Source organism: Xyrauchen texanus, chromosome 48 (genome assembly GCF_025860055.1).
Source record: "Xyrauchen texanus isolate HMW12.3.18 chromosome 48, RBS_HiC_50CHRs, whole genome shotgun sequence".
NCBI classification, from domain to species: domain Eukaryota; kingdom Metazoa; phylum Chordata; class Actinopteri; order Cypriniformes; family Catostomidae; genus Xyrauchen; species Xyrauchen texanus.
In genome coordinates this window covers 24701673-24724785 of record NC_068323.1, presented here as the reverse complement: position 1 = coordinate 24724785, position 23113 = coordinate 24701673, and the positions used below count along the sequence as shown (strand labels likewise).

At 39.6% G+C, this 23113-nt stretch overlaps 1 protein-coding gene across 1 annotated transcript in view; it reads left to right on the top strand.

The window, feature by feature from the left end:
* kcnh1b (potassium voltage-gated channel, subfamily H (eag-related), member 1b) overlaps positions 1–23113 on the top strand; it is a 101104-nt gene that overhangs the window by 62437 nt on the left and 15554 nt on the right. The window contains exon 8 of the mRNA XM_052122176.1: positions 22611–22810. Within this exon, the coding sequence (XP_051978136.1) occupies positions 22611–22810 (200 nt within the window). The remainder of the gene's footprint in view (positions 1–22610; positions 22811–23113) is intronic.

The window sequence follows — 23113 nt, the reverse complement described above, 5'->3', positions numbered from 1 at the left end:
AAAATAAAAGCCATATACTTAATGTGCATCTGTGAGAAATCCTGGCATCCCGAGCGAGGCGTAGACCCGAACCGGAACAGCTTCCCAATGCAGCTGAGGAGCTCCTATTTAAACACCAGCTTCCCAGGTGTCAGCAATTAGGTCTGAAAGAGAGGAGGGGCAGGAGAGCGAACAGAAACAGGCCAAGGGCCGTAACAATTGTTATGTGACATTTGCGTGACACTCCATGGTACTTTAAAGAAAAGTGTTATATCCCCATGGTATATATATACATCTACTAAAGGATCTCTTATTTTTGTAATTTTGTTGTGCTTTTTTTTCATCTGTCACCCATGAGTCTCATTAAAAGCTTGTTAAACTTCAGTGAGAACACAGGGTTCATTACAGTGCAGATTATTTCATTAGTGAGCCCCTCTGAGAGAGGTTGGGATATTCAGTGTTTGGTTTGTTTAAATGCCATCAAATTGATGTCAGGATTTCCCGAGAGCATGTAACAGATGTAGTTCAGGTTTATTTTGTGGAAGCAACTTTACATGCTTCACATTTTATCCGTTTGCTCAATATTTGTCAACATTTATTCAACAGTATCCTAATCAGGCATGATGTGACACATTTCCAGTAACAAACAATTTTTCTGTCAACACTGAAAGTGTTAATTCAACATGTGATAATTACAGCCAATCAGAACATATTTAATCTTTAATAGAACACTACATTGCCACTTTTTCAGCAATCTTTGGTCCGGAAGTATTTTCCCTTTTATTTCATCCTTAGGGATTTCATAAAATCATTCATAAAACAGTATTCCAATATAAAAAAAATGTTATCTATCTATTTATATTTAATAAAGTTAAGCAGCATTTTATATACACTTACTCTGGCTGTGTGATTGGTTGGATTAAATGAAAAGTTCATGTAATACTGAGTTGAGGATAGTGTAAACATGTGTGGCTTGCTGTCCAGGGCGAAGGGCTCGAATACCCCCTAAAGAAGCCAGTAAATTAGACAGCAAGTCTTTAGCTATGGAGACTTGTTTTTTATGAGGAGAGATAAAATGTATACAAAACGTTTCCCACAAAAGACGAACCGGAAACACGTCACATGCTTATCCTTGTGTGAGAAGGGAAGATGTGCCAAAGAAGATATAATCAAGCTGGACCACTAGCTGAGGCAGCCTCGTGCTAGGGTCTGCATCAGGGGAAAGGAAATTGAGAGTTGTAGGATAGGTATAGATTGGAGAGTGAATGTAAGTTTAAACACTGAAGAGACAGTGGTGTTTACAGCCACATGGAAATTAGTTCTGCAAGAGCTGTTGTGTGCTAGAGGGATCATTATGCCCAAACGTGGGGGCGTAATTCCTGCTGCTCGGACCTACCTTAAGTCTCCCTCCAGGCGTGGTTGGTTCGACAGATGGGCCCATGTGGCAAGTGGTGCAAACCCCATGGAAGGAGACTCGACGGCCGCTCGAGCAAGCAAGCCCAACCTGCTTTCGAATAAATGTGAATAGTTCACACTGCGTTCAGTGTGAGATCCCACTTCTGATCATATGGGAGAGCCCTTGAATGGATTTTATAGGAAGGGTCTGCAACGCCTTACCACGGAGGACTCCCCGATCGGCCTGAGCTGAGGTGTGAATCCTAGCCATACAAAACTGAACTTGGCCCCTCTCCAGACGCAATGAAGGGGCCCTCATAGCATTCTAAATGGGGAGTCCTGGCTGCACTTTGAATGGGGAGCCCACGATACAAATAAACATGAGTTAGCTCACACATTTTCGAACACGAGCACCTCCTGCTGCGATTCGAACAGGAGAGCCCTTGAGTGTTTGAGGTGGGCCCATCCAGCGGAATGCTTGGAGGGGTCCCCGCAGCGTTTAAACGGTGGGGCCGGCCTGGTGGTTTGACAAGGATAAAGCAAGCTCCCCCCTGATCCTGAGGGCTTGTTGTTCTTTTCTGATATGGAAACGGTTGATATGGATGTAGCTATGGTAAGCGTCAGATGACCAACGGCCCAGTAGGCATATTTGATGCTCAGACAGGCCTTTTTGGGCTGCTGTGGATGTGGTGCTGATACAGAAGTAATGGTTTTAATATGGTTTTTCTGAGATGCTGGATTTAATCAGAACGGATTTGAGGTATATTTGGAACCAGAATCTGGAAACTGCTTGGTTTTGACATCTACGAAATGTGGATCGAGAGGGTTTCTGAATTGGGTCCCTCTGTAATGGAGATAGTGTGATAGAGATTGAAAGGGCTGGATGAAAGTGGGAAGATTGAAAATGAAAATATAATGCCTCTTTTGGTTTGGTCTGTTTTCTTTGTTTAGAGAGAATTTAACATGACAGAGCTGGGGAAAAATTCAGCAGGATGGAAATGAAAATGAATGACCTCTTTGTGTTGGTCTGATTCTCGCAAATGAGTTCCTCTGCAGTGTATCCTGCATCCTACTGACGTAAGGTACGCATGGCGATATGAATGGATAAGCCCGGTGGCTCTCACTGCATTAAAATGGGAGAGCCCCTACTGCGATTCAAATGGGAGAGCCTGTGCAACGTTTGAACGGGAGAGCCCTCTCTGTGATTCAACGGGAGAGCCATACTGCATTTGAACAGGAGGGCCATACTGTGTTTAAAAGGGAGGGTTTGAATGAGTTTATGCTGCATTTACTAAACTCGCTCAGTGCTGTGGACAGCTGAATCCATGAGCGTGTGCCTGCACGGCATTAGCTGAGAATGGATTTAGGACCAGGTGCGCTTGCGGAGGCAGCCTTGCGCAGGGAATGGTTCTGGAGAAGGGGAGATTAAAATAGTAGAATTGAGGGGGATAAAGTGAAGAGGGGAATTGGTCTGGAGTGGGGTTCTCCAGCAGATGCAGCTCCGTTGGCCCATGGATAGGAAGGGGAGGAGGGATGGATATTGGCAGAAAGAATAGGTTGCGTGTTAAACAGAGGCGTATGAGCGGCAAACAATTCTGAGGATGGATGGTGAGCTGACTGCATGTAGGGAGATGTGTTTTTGAATTTCCCTAAGATTAGGTATTGCAAGACACCTACGAACGCGCTTGACCGAATGCTTGTTGAGATAGACATAGTAGGTGCGGCGTCTGCGGATGCATTAAACTTAATTGTTTTCTAGGTTAAATGTCTGGAACATATGTCAAGCAATGTGGGGATACATGCTTGCTTGTGCCTTTGCAACATAAACAGGCTGAAGCCTTGGGTGCGAGACTGCACAGAGTACAATGGGAGCTTACGATTCGTAGGAACATTGTAGGTGAATTTACTGAGCTCACTCTGAGCTATGAGTGGCTGAGTCTGCAGACATAGGCCCACACGGCATTCAATGGTAGAACACTTGATTCTTGTGGAAATTATATTCAGTATGTTATATGATTAGAGGAGCTCCCAATGCGAAACGAATGGGCTGAATCCTCGAGTACTGGAACATGTGTCATTTCACAGGAAGAGCCTGGGTTTTCTTGTGAAATGTTTGTTGCGCTGTTTGCAGTGAAGTGAGAGGCTTAGTCGCATGGCTTGAAAGATGCAAGATTGCGGCACCTGGACAGCATGTTTTTGCTGCTTCGGGATGTATTGAGCCAATAGCAAACAGAGTAATGTGGTAAACGTAGCATCTGCAGATGCCTTAAACTTAGTTGTTTGCTAAATTAAATGTCGGGAACATATGTGAAGCAATGTCAGGAATATGCTTCCGTAAGTAGATTTTTCATTGAATTAGAAGGCACCTGAAACTAAATACACAGATAAATTCTGTAGTCTGATGTTTATTTAACTTAAGCATATAGTTTGGAGCTTTGTAGATTGCTTTCCAACATAATGCGATTAATTTAATCTTCCTCTTGCGGAGTCGATTTTGGCTCGTGTCTGTTTGGATAGAGGCTGTGTATAGCTGTAGTGAGCTGTAGAATGTTTAGAGAGGGTATTGCTGCAGCACTGAGCTCACATTAAATGTCTGAGTTGATTTGAAAAGATGTTGTAATTAAAGTAGTGGTTGTTTGAATGGAGTTCGCTTGTTGCATGATTGCCCCTGTGTTACAAATGTATATCAGACAATGTCTCATCATTGTCTGATATCAGTCCCGCCATGGTAGTGTCATCTGCAAATGTATTTATGGTGTTGGAGGAGTGGGTGGGGGTACAGTCATGCGTGAACATGGAGTAGAGAGTGAGACTGAGGACACAGCCCTTTGGGGCTCCTGTGCTCAGGATTATGGTAGAGAAAGTGTAGTCTCCGATCCTTACATTCTGTGGTCTGTTTGTTAAAAAGTCTCAAATCCATGTGCAGACAGAGGGGCTGAGGCTGTTGTTGCTGATTTTTGTAACCAATTTATATGGTATTATAGTATTGAAGGTAGCGATAAAATCAATAAAACGCATCCTTAGATATGAGTTCTGGTGCTCCAGATGTGTCAGAGCTTTATGCAGAGCAATTGAAATTGCATCCTCCTTTGATCTATTGGCTGATGGTCAAGGTCGGGGGGATGACTTCCTAAATGTGTGCCAATATCTGCCTTTTGAAGCTGTCCTTCCTCCATACTTACACAGCCTTTAACTCTGGCTTAATTCAGTGGTTTATATGATGGTATGAGAAACACTGACAGGTGGTCTGATAGTCCAAGGTGCGGAGATTGTGAGGCTTTGTATGCATTTGGAATGTTGGTGTAGACTTGGTCTAAGATATTTCCCCCTTTTGTGGCAAAGTGTACATTATTATAAAATTTGGTAAAACTGACTTTTGCATGGTTAAGGTCCTCTGCTTCTATGATAGCAGCTTCAAGATTTACAGTCTCTGTATGTCAGTATGTTCTGTTGAAAAACTAGATGATTTATATGGAAAAGCTGTTCTGATGAGGGCAACTGCTTTGCAGCGAAGTTGCATCCGGCAATCTGAGTCTCTCGCACAGGTCTGTTTGTGGGCAATAGGCGGGGCAGAATGCCGGAAACACTCAATGCTATGTAGAGGTAAGCAGCTGTTTATATACGCTCACTCTGGCAGTGTGATTGGTCAGATTAAATGAACTTGCTCCTACCGAACCTTGTAAATGAAATTTCATTTAGTCATGATGTCATTTTGTAGGCAATTAAAGCAAAATAATCTGCCTTAAAATTACTTTCATGTTTATTTCGAAAACATAAATTGCACACAGTCATACCTCAAATGGGAATTTTAAAACTGCATTGCTAACAATGTTACTTGTGGAAAAACATTCAGTTTTAGTTATAGCTGTTGTCTTTTGATGAAAACATCCTTAGAATTTAATCAATATTTTTTATCATATCATATTCATTCATTTTAGTCCATTTTACTCTGACTATAATATTAGACGAAGTGAAAAATGACAATGTCAAACTGTAACTGACCAAACTTTAAACATCATAAACATAAAAAAGTATGTATTTGGTTAATTAATAAAAAGAAAAAATATTTTTCTGTGCTTTAGTAACTGATTGGGATATTTGTAGCATATTTAGGGGTTTCAATTAAAGTTTGCTAACTTGTTAGTTTAGTGGTGTTTTTCTATGCTAATAGCTTAGCTGTACTGTGTTTACAATATGACATCGGCAGGTTGCGGAAGAGTCTCTTTAGGGCTTCCCGTGAACTTTCGTTGCAATAGCAACCAACACCAGTGATTTGTGATCTTGGTTAACACTAATGATTTCATTGATGCATATGAGCATCAGCACATTCCACAATGCACAAACATTGAGGTGCCTGTGGCTCAGTTGGTAGAGTGGGTCGGCAAAAATCGCAGGGTTGGTGGTTTGAATCCTGGCCCACATGACTCCACATGCCAAAGTGTCCTTGGTCAAGACACTGAACTCCAAATTGCTCCCAATGGCAGGCTATCACCTTGCGTGGCTAGCCTGCCAATATATAAATGATCAAATTAATATAATTTGATCATTTTATTCAGCTCTCTGTATCCATATTGTGACATCCACAACAAAATAAAGTACTTCAGATGTTGAAAAAAAATCCACAGATAAATAATAAAAACATATTTCACAGTTAGTGATCATCACTCATTTGATGACAGCTAATTGTTCAGTTTAGTCCAATTCAAAATACTTAAAAACTCATGACTTGTTTCCAACTATATTTGCAATCCATGGTTTTCTTGGCTACAACTTCCACAGTTGTCATGAAAAATTATAAAAATGTTAGTAAGAGTGTTCAAGTCAAGTCAAGTGGTTTTTATTGTCGTTCAACCATATACAGTTAGTACAGTACACAGTGCAAAAAGTATGGCACAGTACAATAAATTACTAAAAATTTACAGGACAATAGGCACAGGGAGAGACAGTGAGAGACAGTGCAGCAGTACACAGTAGTGTAAAAAGATGACAGTTTCTAAAAATGCCAAATGTAAACAAAACATACTATGAGAGAGTGTTCTATGCACATAGTAGTTATTCAGGTAGCAGCCAGGTGTAAAGTGACAATAATTAAAGTGCATCTCAGGACACGTGTGCATTTTAGTCCAGTCTCTGAGTATTGAGGAGTCTGATGGCTTGGGGGAAGAAGCTGTTATACAGTCTGGCCGTGAGGGCCCGAATGCTTTGGTACCTCTTGCCAGACGGCAGGAAGGTGAAGAGTTTGTGTGAGGGGTGTGTGGGGTCGTCCACAATGCTGGTTGCTTTGCGAATGCAGTGTTTTTTGTAAATGTCTTTGATGGAGGGAAGAGAGACCCTGATGATCCTCTCAGCTGTCCTCACTATCCTCTGCAGGCCTTTCCGGTGCAAGTCCAAAACCAGGCAGTGATGCAGCTGCTAAGGATGCTCTCAATAGTCCCTCTATAGAATGTAGTGAGGATGGGGGGTGGGAGATGTGCTTTCCTCAGACTTCGAAGAAAGTAGAGACACTGCTTGGCTTTCTTGGTAATAGAGCTGGTGTTGAGGGACAGGGTGAGGTTCTCCGCCAAGTGAACACCAAGGAATTTGGTGCTCTTGACGATCTCCACAGAGGAGCCGTCGATGTTCAGCAGAGAGCGGTCACTCTGTGCTCTTCATAAGTCAACAACCATCTCTTTTGTTTGTCCACATTCAGAGACAGGTTGTTGGTTCTACACCAGTCCGTTGCACCTCCGCTCTGTATGCTGACTCGTTGTTCTTGCTGATGAGACCCACCACGGTTGTGTCATCGGCGTACTTAATGATGTGGTTCAAGCTGTGCATTGCTGCACAGTCTTGAGTCAGCAGAGTGAACAGCAGTGGACTGAGCACACAGCCTGAGGTCTCCCAGTCAGGAAGTCCAGGATCCAGTTGTAGAGGGAGGTGTCCAGGCCCAGCAGGTTCAGCTTTCCAATCAGGTGCTGAGGAATGATTGTGTTGAATGCTGAACTGAAGTCTATGAACAGCATTCAAACGTATGAGTCCTTTTTATCTAGGTGGGTGAGGGCCAGATGGAGGGTGGTGGCAATGGCGTCATCTGTTGAACGGTTTGGACTATACGCGAACTGCAGTGGGTCTAGTGAGGGGGGCAGCTGGTTCTTAATGTGCCTCATGATGAGCCTCTCGAAGCACTTCATGATGATGGGTGTGAGTGCGACAGGACGGTAGTCGTTGAGGCAGGACACTGAAGACTTCTTTGGCATGGGGACGATGGTGGTGGACTTGAAGCACGTTGGAACGACGGCACTGCTCAGAGAGATGTTGAAGATGTCAGTAAGAACATCTGCCAGCTGGTATGCACATCCTCTGAGCACTCTGCCAGGTATGCAGCCTTCTGTGGGTTGAATCTACGTAGAGTTTTCCTCACATCAGCCGTGGTAACACAGAGCACCTGGTCGTTGGGAGGAGGGGTGGTCTTCCTCGCCACCACGTTGTTCTGTGCTTGATGTGTTGATGTGTAAAACATTATAACTGATGCTGGAGCTGAGCAGGTGTTTCTCTTTCCATCGTTAGTGATGTTCAGAATGTCGGTGTTGCCAAGATGTTTCACATGGTTGAACTTTTCATTGTACTTTAAAATAGCAAATTCTCAAGTGAAATACAAATGGGTTACATGCATAATAATATCAATGGAAACCTGAATTAATCGCGCATGTGAGCTGCTCTGCGTTTGTCACGAGAGCTCACATTTTAAGCAGTGCCCGGTTGACACAGAGCAGAGCACAATTTGGCTTCAAAGACCCCGTGCAAATACGTGTCCCACATGAAAAGCTTCTTGAATTCTTCATCATCTGACGGAAATGCGTATGGACACGGCTGACATGAGAGTATTAAAATAAAGGTACATCTTAAAAATATATATATACATATATCGATATTTACGGGTTGTATCGATAACATTGGATCGTTGGTTATTGAATTGATGCATTGTTCCAGATCTAAATATCGTTACACCCCTACTGTATATATACTGTATATATTAAGCACAATCACAAACAATCAAAACTAGGGGTCGAACGATTAATTGGATCCGATATTCATAATGTTTCTAATTATCTGAATCTTTTTTTTTGTCTGATATGATTAAATGTTAAAATATGCTCCATTGGCTCTGATGCCACCACCTTCCTCTGAAAGGTAACTGTTTGGAGTCTAGCACAATGTAAATGGCCATTCACGAGTAAATGGCCAGTAAACACTGTACTCTGTATTTGTGGGGGAGAGGTGGGGAAAGAGGAAAGCAGTGAGAGAAAGATGAATCAACTGAGAGGACGATCTGTTTTTAAAGATAAGAATGCAGATACTGAAGTTGCAATAAACATCGCAATACTGCTATGCCAGCGGTACTGGACCGCTGATTGTTATAGCGGTCCAGATCTTGACCCCGGATTTGTTCCATCCGGACCGCGAGACATCATGACAACGGTTGCTCCATGTCACCATTCTACACTTTAGGTTAGCAGCGTGATAAAACAACAGAGCTGACTGTGTACACAGCAAGCACTCCGGGCCGTAGATATCACTATTCTTTCAGCGCCGTGTCTTTGAATATTTTTGTCTAGCACCGAACACGCTTCATTGATGCTCTTTCGCACTCTGCACACGTTGCCTCTCTTCCGAGGCCTGTGACATGAGTCACCGCATAGAAGAGCTGCAGACGCAGTTATTTCAACGACAGTAAATGTAATGGAGAAATACAGTGAGCAGCAATATAGATGGGCTGCAGAGATATGGACTGATTTAACAGAGAACTTGCCCGTATGAGTTATGTTTTTACATGTTATAGCTGATTATGGCACTGATGGTGGATAGCTGATTATGGCACTGATGGTGGATAGCTGATTATGGCATTGATGGTGGATAGCTGACCAATGTTAGGAGATTAGGGCCAAATGTAATGTCAGTTTTGCTAGCATTAAATGATTCACCTCTGTTGTGAATAAAATCCAGTTGCCCATTTTGCACTTGACTAAATGGGCTAGCCAGCAAGCTACCCCTAATCAAAATATCCTATTAGAATATTGGTTTATCCAGAAGGATCTTATTTGATTCTTAGAATCCTATTGGACATAGTGACATTTTAATGGAAACTTACTTGTATTGTATTGGAATAAAATCATGCTAATGTACATTTATAGGAAATTGCAAAGGGTTGCACTCTTTTGAGTGCTATATGGGCATTTTATCCTATTTGTAATCATTAAAAATTCCTGTTGGGAACTACAGAATGTGATCTATAAGGTTTAGGTTGGGATCACCGATCTATATTAGTCAGGATGCTATAAAATATTTATAATTTGTTATATACTAAATTTTGTTTATTACAAAACCAATTATTTATCCTTGTGGCACACAAAGGGATATCCAATGTCACTATGGAGGACATTTTGGTAGTCAGCCTTTTGAATTTGCAAGAAGCCAAAAGGGAAGTGCACTGACATGAAACTTTATCATTGCACCACTGTCCTGACAATACCACATCAATTTGCTAACAGCCCTACTTATTTGGTCAAAAGTTATATTGCTACAATAACTTTTTCCTAAATTAATCTCAAGTCTAAATCACGGAATGTGCAATTAAATGTATATGCAAGGATCTTACATGCTTATTATTATTATTTCCACAACAACGAACAATAAAAATAAAATGTAGAATTAGTAAATTAATTGCTATAAAAGGAGCTTGCGCACCATGCATTGAAGACAGGATTATTTGACTTGCGCGTGCGTGCATTCTCACTTGTAACGGTCGACGGAGAAGAGACTGGAAGAGAATCTGAAGAGAAGTGGCAAACAAAACAAACAATATGTAAGAATCAACTCATTTCACACAATCTAGACATATTCATGTGTAAATGTGTGTAAAATATAATGTATTTTCGGTAAACAGCTTGTCTGTTTGAACTGTAGCGTCTTTATCACGTCAATAATCATTTTTGTTTTCGGATTTAGGAATTAAACATATTCTGTAAATAGGATACTTACAACACAAACAGAAAAGGGTTAATTGTCATGTTCTAAATGTTATTGTGTCGACTGCCGAAATAACCGTCACATCAACATAACTCCTCTGACTAGATGTTTATAGATGAAATTAATAATAAAAAGAACATGAAGAGTGTCAACTCCAAATGTTATGAGCTGTTTAGTTCATTGTTTTTCTTTTATAAATAAGTTTATATATATATATATATATATATATATATATATATATATATATATATATATATATATATATGTAAAGTGTTTCTATATAAGTTTCAGTTCAAATTACATGCTGATAGGGGCTCCCTCCACTTTATTTTAAAATAATAATAATAATGTTAATATGTTGCTTTCCAGTATTTTTCAGAAGATAATTTTGAAATGTTCTGTTTTCCAGTATTTCATTAAACACATGTTCATATGCATTTAAAGGATGTTTTGTGTTGGACTTTGTGTTGATGTAAATTCTGACACTAAACTTTTCATTTTTACTGCAAATGTAGTATATCGGCCCCAAATATCAGTTATCGGATCATTTTCATTATCTATGAGAATGTTGAAGTCACTGACAATTAAAGCTCTATCCACAGTAACTACTAGAAAATCTGCAAATTCTCTAAGGAAATCTGTGTAGGGCCGTGGGGGTCTGTATACAATAGCAAGAGCAAAAGATGACAAAGATTGTTTTATTTATATCTGAAACTCACATTAAGCAATATTATTTATTAATTATTTAAAATAATTAAAGTAATATCCAGACCTAGTAACACCAAGGGCATCACTGTAAGCTGTAGCAACTCCTTCTCGACCCTTCAGGTGAGGCTCATGTTTATAACAATAACCTGGTGGAGTATACTTATTTAAACTAATATATTCAGTTGATTTAAGCCAGGTTTCTCTCCAACAAAGCATATCAAAACTATGATCTGTAATCATTTGATTTACAATTCACGAGTTCACCTGCCCATATAATCCTTGAGTGATAAAGGGTCAAATTTATGAGGCTTGCTGTCCTCAACTGAAGAGGCTCGACTCAAGCACTAAATGTACCCCTCACCTAAGGGACTACTTATTATATAGATCAATCTATTGGCCAGGAACTCTTAGAAGATTGAGGATGGAGATGGGGAGGTTGAGGGTTGTCAGAAAGACTGTCACTAGAGCAAGGTAAGCAGCAGCTTATACTGTATATTCTGCAGCCTGCAGGTTGATTGGCAGATTAGATGATCAAGCTCCTCCCGAACTTTCGTTTAGTACTCCATTTAGTGTTTTGAATGAAAGAGAGCTAAAGCTTATTAGTCCAAACTTTATTAGATGTTTATCTTCAATTCTTTTGTCATTTTCTAGTTTGACATCAATACTTTTTTAGATGACTTAATATAGTGTTTGTGTTTGGTAGTTGGGGAACAGGCAAAGTCTCTCTGTGGCATCTAGATCAAACTGTCTCTATGTGTTGTAGTTTAAATGAAATGTATGATGTCTCAAGACCGCTAGCAGGCAGTCGGTTTAGCCAGTCTGTATCTTGACCTGGGCCCTGGTAAGTCAACTTGAATGATTTCTTTCCATTTCACCATCTCATATTATTATTATTATGGTTTGTCATGAGAACAGGTTGAAATGTTTTTTTACTCATTGCTTGTCATGGCTGGTTAGGACAAAAACTGGTTAAAATGGATATAACTTTTATAGCTTGACACTTTATTGCGTAGCTATCTGGTTCGGAATGATTGCATACTCAGAATCGCACATGAACTATAACCATCACTCAGTACATTAGAAGTAATGATGTAACCAAATGTGGAACAGATTTGTTGCTGTTAGAGGTTACATCCTTAACCAAAGGAAACATCCCCTCAGCTTGTCCACAGCTTGCTGTACATGAGAGACAGAGAGAGAGAGAGAGAGAGAGAGAGAGAGAGTGCAGCTTGTCTCAATGGAGTCTGCTAACACATTACTACACTGTAATGACAGACTTGTCTCCATGATGTGACTCTTATGCTCACTCAGCAAGTTGATTGTGTATTGGGACCTGCTATGGAGGAAGTTCATTTAGAATATAAGATAACATTATCTGTACAGCAGCAAGGAAGAACACATGCCTTTATTAGTACAAATTACACATTCATTTGTTAAAGGGATATTTAGGGCATAAATACAAATTAACCCCTTCACCTTTGCTGTATATCTTGGTTGCAGGAATTTTTAAACCCAAATTTAAAAGCTCACCATACACACATACAGTGGACTAATTGTAAAATACTGGTATAATTTTACAGAAAATCCCTAATATATATATATATATATATATATATATATATATATATATATATATATATATATATAGAACCTGTGCGTATTTAATTTTTTATAGTTAATTGCGATTAATCGCAATATCTTTATAAACATGAGTTGACAAAATACCCAAAATCTACACCACCAACAGAGTTCAAAATAAGCTCAAATCAATTCAAATTATGTACAAATTGTGGTAGTTGTAAATGTATTATGACAGGATTTATTCGCTTCTTTTTATGGAGTTTTGACAGACATAATCTTTCCAGGAGCACAGTGGAATTAAATAGCTCTGGTCATGTGACTTTTTGCACCACTCATGCAAAAATGTCTGCACTGTCATTTACAATTGACAGCTCTATGCAAAATACATCAAAAACCAAATTTAGACCCCGTTCTGAATTGTAACTGTTGGGATTAAATGGGTTGGACAGTGTAAATTCCCTGCAGGTTCCAGCAATTTCTCCAACTTCTGCACTGGCTAGTGCACTATCAAACAGAGACACTGTGACATAACCTTGGAGACAGCAGCAGGGTTTCCGTTAGCTGGTAATCAGTACCGGCGCTATATGCATATTGTGCAGTCTGCGTAGCGCACCAACTCCCTAGGCAGCAGACACTCCACCGGGCACTCCACCGCCTGGAACATATTTGACCTTTACTGGAACGTTATACGTTATTCAAGGACCCGGTAGCAGTCGCAGAATACATACGATCGCTTCACGCTCACTTTTTCACTTCGCTTGCACAGCGCCTCACAACTTCTGCCTCGCGCTTGCACCACCTCACAGTGCAAGGAAGGCAGGTGTTCAAATGGCAGCAGTCTTGCTGCTGCAATTGTTACAAAGTTCCGAGCTCCATCTGTGCTTTGCGGGCATGTTCTACTGCTGTGCTACATTTATCAAATGCTTAGCGCAGGTATCAGTGTAATGTCTCCCACCATCTGTTTTCCCTACAGTCAATGCATGTGACATTTCCATTTCCTGCTCCTCGCTCACTCCAGGCTCCTAGATTAGAGAAACCCCGCTGTTTCCCCGTGTTCGCTCCATGTCAAATTTAGCGCCTAACTACCTCTCCACTGCAAAGTTATTTCAGTATGCTTTTTAGTATCACAACCTTCCATGCAGAAGGTGTATTAAATGAAAAATAAATACACAATACTAGAAGAAAAGCTACAATGTGCTTTATTAGATCACTAACATAAGCCCAAGACTAAATTAAATAATTTTTATAGTTTACTTTTTAAACATATTGGCAGCATTCTCTGGGTTTGATCAATTAAATAAATTGCTAGATGCAAAAAAATAAATGACCAAATAATTTTGTTTTATAAATTACCAGAAAAAAACCCATTAAATTAAATAAATGTAATAAGTTACCATAAAAACATTATTAGGCCTATGTATTATTGCCTAATTATTGTCACAGTTCCGCCTGACACTCCCAGCACTTACACTCCACGTTCTTATCACCCGCACCTGAAACCTGTTCCCTCATCATCTGCCTCACAGTATATAAGCTCCACTCTCCATTCACTCTTTGTCTGGTCTCATAAGTCGATCATAGACTCACTTACCTGCTTCCTCTCCTAGACGTTTCATGGTCATGGTCATGGTCATGGTCATGGTCATGGTCATGGTCATCGTCCAGAGCTCCTCGCTCCTTCATTCCAGCAACGTTCCACGTAATTCTCCTCTCCAACGCTCCGGCGTGTTCAAGCTCCTCACTCCATTGCTCCATCGACAAGTTCCCGTGATCTCCTCTCCGAGCTCCATCACTCCTGCTAGGTTCCACGTAGTTCTCCTCTCCAACGCTCCGGCGTGTTCAAGCTCCTCACTCCATTGCTCCATCGACAAGTTCCCGTGATCTCCTCTCCGAGCTCCATCACTCCTGCTAGGTTCCACGTAGTTCTCCTCTCCAACGCTCCGGTGTGTTCAAGTTCCTCACTTCATCACCCCATCGTCCAGTTCCCGTGATCTCCTCTCCATAGCACTGCGGTGTGCACTCAGGTTCACCAGCTTCCCTTTTCCCTCAATAAACTACACCTCTGGATTTAACTCTACCTTCTAGTCTGTGTATCTGTTACAATTATTGCCTATTATTTTCTATTATTGCACTTCTTTTAATTAACCTTGCCCTATAATTCTGTGACGAAAAAAAAAATACATTCTCAGAATGTTCTACACTTTTTAAAATCAAAACTAGATAAGACTGTCAAAACTATATGTCTAATGCAGAGTCCACTTTTAGAAATACTAGCGTTTAAATTTAAGATTTTAAATCTTCCTCTGTTGGCATTTGCTGAGCTTCTTCATCTGCAAATGTATAAAGCATAAATTAGCCTACGGCATTAAAATAAATTTAGATGGCAATCGATTAAATTCAAACTACGCAATATTAACATGTTGATTAGTTCAGTTGGCGTTTTACGTCGTTAAAGGTTAAATTCTATTTAATACGGGACATAATAGCCTACAGTTAAGATTAAGATGCATTAGATTAGAATGTTTATATGAATATTCAAAATATTTAATAGGGGATATCTGTATTACTGACCTTTAGATTTTCTCTCCACATGTGAACGGATTATCATCATGTTTTTTGGATGCGTCTTTTAGGATTTCACAACAAACATTTGATCATGGCAATCACCTACCCACTCGTGTTCTCCTTCGTCATCCCATCATTAATTTTCACTAATTGCCAGTTGACGTAAGAATAAAGAGACGAGACAGAAGCATGTAGTTATGTCAAGCTTTACTACAAGCTTAACTCAATAAAAGGGAGCGTGAAAACAGAAAGTGAAAGTATCCTTCTTGCTGGAGGTCAAACACTACCAAGTGGTCCTAGATTTTATATCAGTATTTTTTTTTTTTTTTAACACATTCAATAAGAGTGTTTAACACTGCTTAACATGTGGTGAATTATTGAATTAAGGGGCGTTAACAGATGCTGTGCTCGTGATAGAGCATTAGTGTGTAGAGTATGAACTCATTAATCATGAACTCATTAATTCTGAATGCAATGCACACATTTTTACTAAGGGTTCTAAAACCCCCACACACTGTGACTCCCCATCTAAATCACAAGGTAGCACCAGCGAGTCTGGGAGTTAGAATGCTTTCTTGACGTTTTTACAACCCAAAGAGCCTCTCCAGAGACACTCGTGATATCGCCATCTACACACTGAAAATCTATACACACACACATTCCTACCATTTAAAACCCAGAAATGGCTTATTTTTAAGGAAATATGTTTTATTCCCGTATGCTTGGGTATTTCTGCTGTTATATCAAACTAGTTAAGATTGTTTAGTTGTGTAGTTAAACTCTGAGGGCTTATATAAAGAGTCTAAGAGTATATATTCACTTTTAAGTGTACCAAATACAAGTTTCTTGGTATCAAATTAAACCTTTCGACTCGCCCTTGCTGAATATATATATATATATATGGTTACATTAAAATGTATTCTGCTATGTTTTACCATCTTTTGAGTGATTCAAACCACATCTGGACCCTGTTGTAAATTAGGCAAATGACGAGCCTTGACAAGACAAAGGGAACCATCTCGCGCCAAAACTGAGGAGCCTCATTGGGTCATTCCTCACAAAGGAGGCGTGACCTCCCTACCTTAAAAGTCAGGATCTGGTGTGGAATCGCTCTCTCTTGTCTCTCTTATCCGTTTGCTCTTGTCTCTCTTATCTGTTTGCTCTTGTCTCTCTTATCCGTTTGCTCTCTTGCTTTCTTACTCCTTTTTCTCTTCTGAACCTCTTCAAGTTTTCTTCAACTTCTCTTCAAACTCTCGTCAGACATGTCTTTTGTTTTATTTGGCGTTTATCTCAGTCTTTTCCTTGTCTTCGGACAAAGCTCAACACTCTACGTTTTTGGAGCAGTCCGATATCCTCCGGGTGAAAGGACTCTCTCTCAGTTTCAACCGTTACTCCTAAGATGCTTTGAACTTCCCGCGAGCGATCCACGCTCGAGAAGCACCAAGAGAATTCCTCCATCTCACGGACGCAACGAGGACATTCACGCACACACGCAGTCTTGTTCAGCGACACAAAGGTCCATTTTGCAAGTATTATTCCATCTAAATTCAAATGCGTTAGAGTGTGTAATTCCCTTGCTGGCTCTTAAGGTTTAACTGTTGTAACAAGTTTGCGAACTGATTGGTGCGGTACGGGTTAATTCCATTAAGGTGTTCTGAAAATTAATACAGCCTGTCTGCATATGATGTATATTCCTAATTAATTATAATTTGTTGTGTTTAATTATCTATATATATCTGAAGTAGACTTTTGGGCTATATAACCCCTGTTTTGGGGCAATTTAGAATGTATTGTTATCTAGTTCAAACCGTATGATTAATCATTGATTACAATCATTAGTATTAATTGTACATTCCACAAACCTGAACCAAGAAACCCTACAAGTAGAAAACAATGACGTGCCGATTTTTTTAAAACCTGCTCCTCGCTCCAGGCAAAATCATGCCGCTCCACTCCTCACTGCGCTCCCACTCCTATCACCTACTCTGGTACCATGGGTATATCGGGCCGATGCAGCACACTTGCGAAGACAGCCTCACGCAAGGGCCTCTCCAGGTGGAAGGTTTAGATGAAGGGATCTGTATACAGCCATAGGGAGTTGTACCATAGGTCTATTGCACAGAAGCAACCTGCTTGCGGAGGCAGCCTCACACAAGTGCCCACTCTGGGTGGAAGGTTTAGGTGAAAGGACCTGTATTTGAACTTAGAATATGAGAGCAAATGTATGGGTAGCAAAAGGTTAGTTTGGAAAACATAATTCCATTTGTACACACCTGAAAGGGAAGAAAAAGTTTAGTTAGGGAAACATGACAATTACAATTACATTTGGGGGTACTGCTTCAGAAATATTAAGCATGGGTAGGGCACTGCTGCGGCAGTATCAAGTAAGGCAGCGCTGCGGCAGTATCAAGTGGGGCTACTATGCTTCCATTGTTGTAGATGCACTTTGATAAAGGTATCAAACATTGAAATTGAGAGCACCTGTGGAGAAAATAGGAATAACTGTTTACGCATCTGTAAGTGAACAAAAGGTTAGTTAGGAAAACATGAACATGTATTGTTCTGAACAATGGTTGAAAAAAGGCAAATCTTTTTCCATGTTCACCCAAAGTCATTTCTCTGGCTCATACACCAAAAAATACACAACAGCGATTCTATGTCAATGATTACGAGATGGAGAAAAGGCCTCTTAACATGATGTTTTGTTCAAAACAAACCCAGATGGGACTAGAACCCAGAAAAACCCAGAAAAAAAGCATTCGCATGACCCACTGGAGCGAAGCATGTAACGTTTATGTCTTACCTGGTTTTATTCAGCATAGAGAAAAGGCTACACATGTACTTGGGCACACTCTTGAGCTTGTCATGTCTTATGGGTTTCCATTCATAATTTAAACATTGAAGGTGCATGTTTTTTAGATCACAAGCCTATTGTATTCAATGTCATATTATCAAGCTCAGCTGTATACAGTTAAAACTACAGGTTTTTATTCTCGTTGTATCAATTCTTTCACTGTAATTCAGTTTTCCAACATGTATTAAAGTAATGATGTCTCATCATCAATTTAATTTGCTGCTAAGCATTTTTCAAGCTTGGATGATCTAATTTCTCTCTTTAATTCTTCTTGCACATATATATTGCTTTTGATACAATTGGCCTAGTGTCCAAGTAATTATTAATTATTGCTTAGTTTCCAGCCGCTGCTCAAAAAGCAAATGGCAATTTTGAAATGGGACGATAATTATTCAAACACCATAATTATTTAAACATCTTGATGAAAGGTGTTTGAATAATTATCGTCCCATTTCAAAATTGTCATTTGTTTCAAAAGTTATGGAAAAAGTTGTTTTGTCACTGTTAATTCCTTTTCTAAACTCAACTCATGTACTTGAACCATTTCAGTCAGGTTTTATGACTCATCACAGTACTGAAACAGCTTTGTTAAAAGGATACAGCACTACTCTGATTTCATAATTCAGGACATTCTCAGTAGCTATTGGCCAGATCTTTTCATCAACTGTCTCTGTGTCCTGTGGGGTTCTTCAGGGGTCTATTTTGGGGCCACTACTCTTCAATCTGTAAATGCTTCCTCTTGGTAACATCATTAGGATGATCTCTTTCCATTTCTATACCATTGATTCTCAGCTGTATCTCCCATTAAAATCTAGAGACTCTCTGCAGCCTCTCATGGACTGTCTTGAGGATATTAAATGCTGGAAGGCAAATAACTTTCTCCAGCTCAACAATGATAAAACTGAGGTGATTATCTTTGGTCCCTCCAAAACTAGAAGCTCTATAGTTAGTTACTTTTCTAGACAATTTCACTCCATATGTTAAGTTACATGCAAAAAATGTAGGTGTTATCTTTGAGTCTGAGCATTGTCTTGAAAAACAAATTAGCTCAGTTGTTAAAAACAGCTATTACCATTTGAGAGTCATCTCCAGACTTAAATCATAATTTTCCTTTCAAGATCTGGAAAAAGAAATTCAAGCGTTTATTACATCACGCCTGGAAAATTGTAATTCTATATACCTTGGTCTTCCCCAATCTTCATTGGCACGTCTGCAGATGGTACAGAACGCAGCGGGTAGACTGTTAACTAGTGCATATCACTCCAATTCTAGATTCTCTTCATTGGCTTCTGTATTTTTTAGAATTCAATTCAAGATTTTGCTGATTATTTTTAAAGCTCAATGTTCTCAAAGATTCATCGACAAGCCCCATTTTATATTTCTGACCTTATTTATTTGTATTCATCTCAAAGCCTTTATGTCCCACGGTCATGTCTTAAATTAAAATGGGACAGAGCCTTTGCAGTTGCTGCTCCATGCTTATGGAATCGATTGCCACCTGACATTAAGTGTGCTCCTTCAATCTCAATCTTTACATCAAGACTTAAGACAAATTTTTACTCTTTGGCCTTCCCTGGCTATTAATGGGTTGATTAGTAATTGTCATCTTTTTATTTTATTTTATTTTATTTTATTTTTGTTTTTGTAAGGCACTTGTCAGTGTAAGCTGAATTTCAATGTGTTTATAAATAAAATGTACATACTTACCGGACAATTCAGATTAAAATATAACTTTTGTGTGCAGTGCCAGTGCTTAAAGCAAAACAAGACGTTCTCTGCAGTTGATAGCCACAATTAATATTGATTTAATGCCCATTGCAATGAACACTAAACTGAGTTCTTTCAATTAGTCAGACTCTTAGATTTGGAAAACATTTAATGTGATTTGAATTGGTGCTATGCTATTTTAGTTCATTTCTCTCTTTATGTTGTGGAATACTTTGTTTAGAAAATGTGAACAAAACATTATTGCTACATATTGTTTTCTTTTCTGTTCTAAGATGGAACTAAAGGCATTTTGACAGTAAAATATTAACAAATTGAAACACTAAGAATTTAATCGCAAAACTAAATAAGTGATTAATCACAAAACTATGAAAAATCAAAGATTAATCATGATTAAATATTTTAATCAACTGACTGCACTAATATAGACAGACAGACAGACAGACAGACAGACAGACAGATAGACAGATAGACAGATAGATAGATAGATAGATAGATAGATAGATTGATTTTTAGCAGTGTCATCAGTTCAGAATCCCGGGGCTGTCTAGCCATTTGACATGGTTGAATTGCTCCCTAGTGCTTTAAAATATAAAATTATAATGTAGAATTCAAATGGGTCGCAGGCTCTATGATATTTAGGAAAGCCCAATTTAATTGTGCAATATTATCCTGTCACCGGAGCCTGCATTAAGAGGGAAGTGCGGTGGATGCAAGCGCACGCATAGAGCAGAGCAGAATGCCAGGAGAATAACAAAATAAAGATTTATCTTAAAAAATAATTTACACAAATGATCAGTGTGCAATGTTGACTGATCTTGAATGACTTAAAGAACATAATCGGAATGTTGGCCTCAAAGTAGGTGGAGCAGCAGGTCACACCCACTGATGACATGGATCAATGGCAGTATGAAGTTTTAATGTAAGCTTGTCCTGGCGAGCTGTTTCGAACCACTGAAAGGAACTCAAAAACACCTTGGCCCGATTTTGTTCAAAACTATGTTACACTCGTTATGTTTTCCAACAAGTACAAGTACAGTAACAAGTTCTTCCTCATCTTAACAAGTCCCACTCTATATTTGTGCACTACTCCATGTTTCTTCATCGCTTTCACATATGAATAATGTAAGAATCTCTGTCGACACATTTTTTCCCTGTCTCACTACCCAGCCAAAGCACCAGATCAGCTATCCACTGCTTTAAAGCCCAGCACATTCACTTTACCAGAGCCTTATGAACATTATATGTTATAATACTCTCCACATAGAGCTGGATTGATTAGTATCACCTCTGGTGAGGTGGCAAGCCGTGGAAGGCGATAGAGGGTGATGGGCCATACAAAAGCGCTGAGAAAGCTACTACCTTAGATGTAACTGATCCAAAAGAGCAGGGCTGTAATTTAGTTGTAGCACTGAATGAGCGAGATGAGAGCTCTCACAAATTGAGTTAGGCTGCAGTGACAATATTCAACAACTGCATGGTGAAAACCAACCAATAAAAAAACTTTAATATCAATTTTTATTGTGGCTGAATTTACTTATTTCTAAGAGGTATCTGATTTTATTTTTAGGAACATAAGCCTTTTTTGCCGAAAACTGAGTGGTATATTCACATTAAATTCAAGTTAAACTGATTTAACAATACAAAATTCTAATTCAAGGATTTAATTAGATTTTGGAAGGCAGCCTCTATTCGGTTTAAATCTGAATATCGCACAACTGCAACATACATGCACTGACATGCTGAGGTTGAGCATTTCAGCTTCACCTGTACCAAACTGCGATCAGTGCATATATGACAAACTAATGGACCTGTAGAAGACATCAGCAGCTTTGGGGCTTAGCAGAGAATGGTGGTTTGGGATTTGAGCTCCTTGTTAAAAGGTCAGATGTTCAATTGTTGCAAAGCAGGCAGGTGTCTGGTTTCTGCTATGTGTCCTTCAATGTGTATGTCCGCTGTCTACTGCCTACATAGACAATATTCAAACCTAAATGGACCCTCCTAAGTGGCTGATTTAAGACACTCTTCATAGTCAGCAACCTAAATAAAGCTGCAGTGTGTAATGTCAGCGCCTCTTGTAACACCCAATAATGTATCCTATCTAAAGGCTTAAACTTTAAAACCTTGAATTTCACTGGCCCTGAAGTCAGACAAACAAATGGATGGATGGATTGGTGGGTTTTTGGGTTAATGGATGGATGCATGATTAGATTTGGGAGTAGGTGGATGGGTGGGTGGATGGATGCACTGGTTGATGTATGGATGCATGGATGGATGTTTGGCTGGATGGGTGTATTTGTGGATGGGTGGGCTGGTTGATGGATGGATGGATGAATGATATAGATGGATGGATGGATGGATGGATGGATGGATGGATGGACGGATGGCCAGACTAATGGATGCGTGAGTAGGTGGGTTGATGCATGGTTGGATGGATGGATGAATGAATGGATGGATGAATGGATGGATTGATTTGTGGATGGATGGATGGATGGAAGGACAGATGGATGGGCAGACAGACAGATGGATGGATGCAGTCTAGAGGATGTTGGGGGATTTTGATTTGCATACAACAGGAAAACTGTAAGTTCATCCAGTTAGAAGAGAAATATAGCACACTAAGTCAGAACAGTCTGCAGATCTGTGTAAAGCTTTCTGGATGTAGCTTGAAAACTCTATGAGTAGCATTCATTGATAGTTTTGATCTTGGTTTAGCGATTTTATGTCTATACACAACTTTCTAATCAATACTGTTTTATTTATCTTATTTTAAAACAGTGTTTTATCTTTCTTGTAGCTCTCCTTTATGCCACCATCTTCGGTAATGTAACCACCATCTTTCAGCAAATGTACGCCAACACCAACCGCTATCATGAGATGTTAAACAGTGTGAGGGACTTCCTAAAGCTCTATCAGGTTCCCAAGGGCCTCAGTGAGAGGGTCATGGACTATATCGTCTCGACGTGGTCCATGTCCAGAGGAATCGACACTGATAAGGTACCTGGCATGAAATGCACTCAGACTCTCGCAAGCCTTCATTATTCATTTTAAAGGTCATTATTTTCATTCTATGCTGTAACATCCGTAGCATTTGTAAAACATATCCCTCTCATGTTTAAGATCACACTCCAAATATGTTATGTAAAGCTTTAAACAGTTTCTCAACATCTCAAGAATTATGGGTGAACAACTTGGAAAGTCTCCAGAAAATGTCTAAGCTTGATTTTCCTTGCAGCAGTGTACTTTAAAGGAATAATTCAGTCAGAAATTATCATTTTTTTCTTTTTTAACATTGACTCC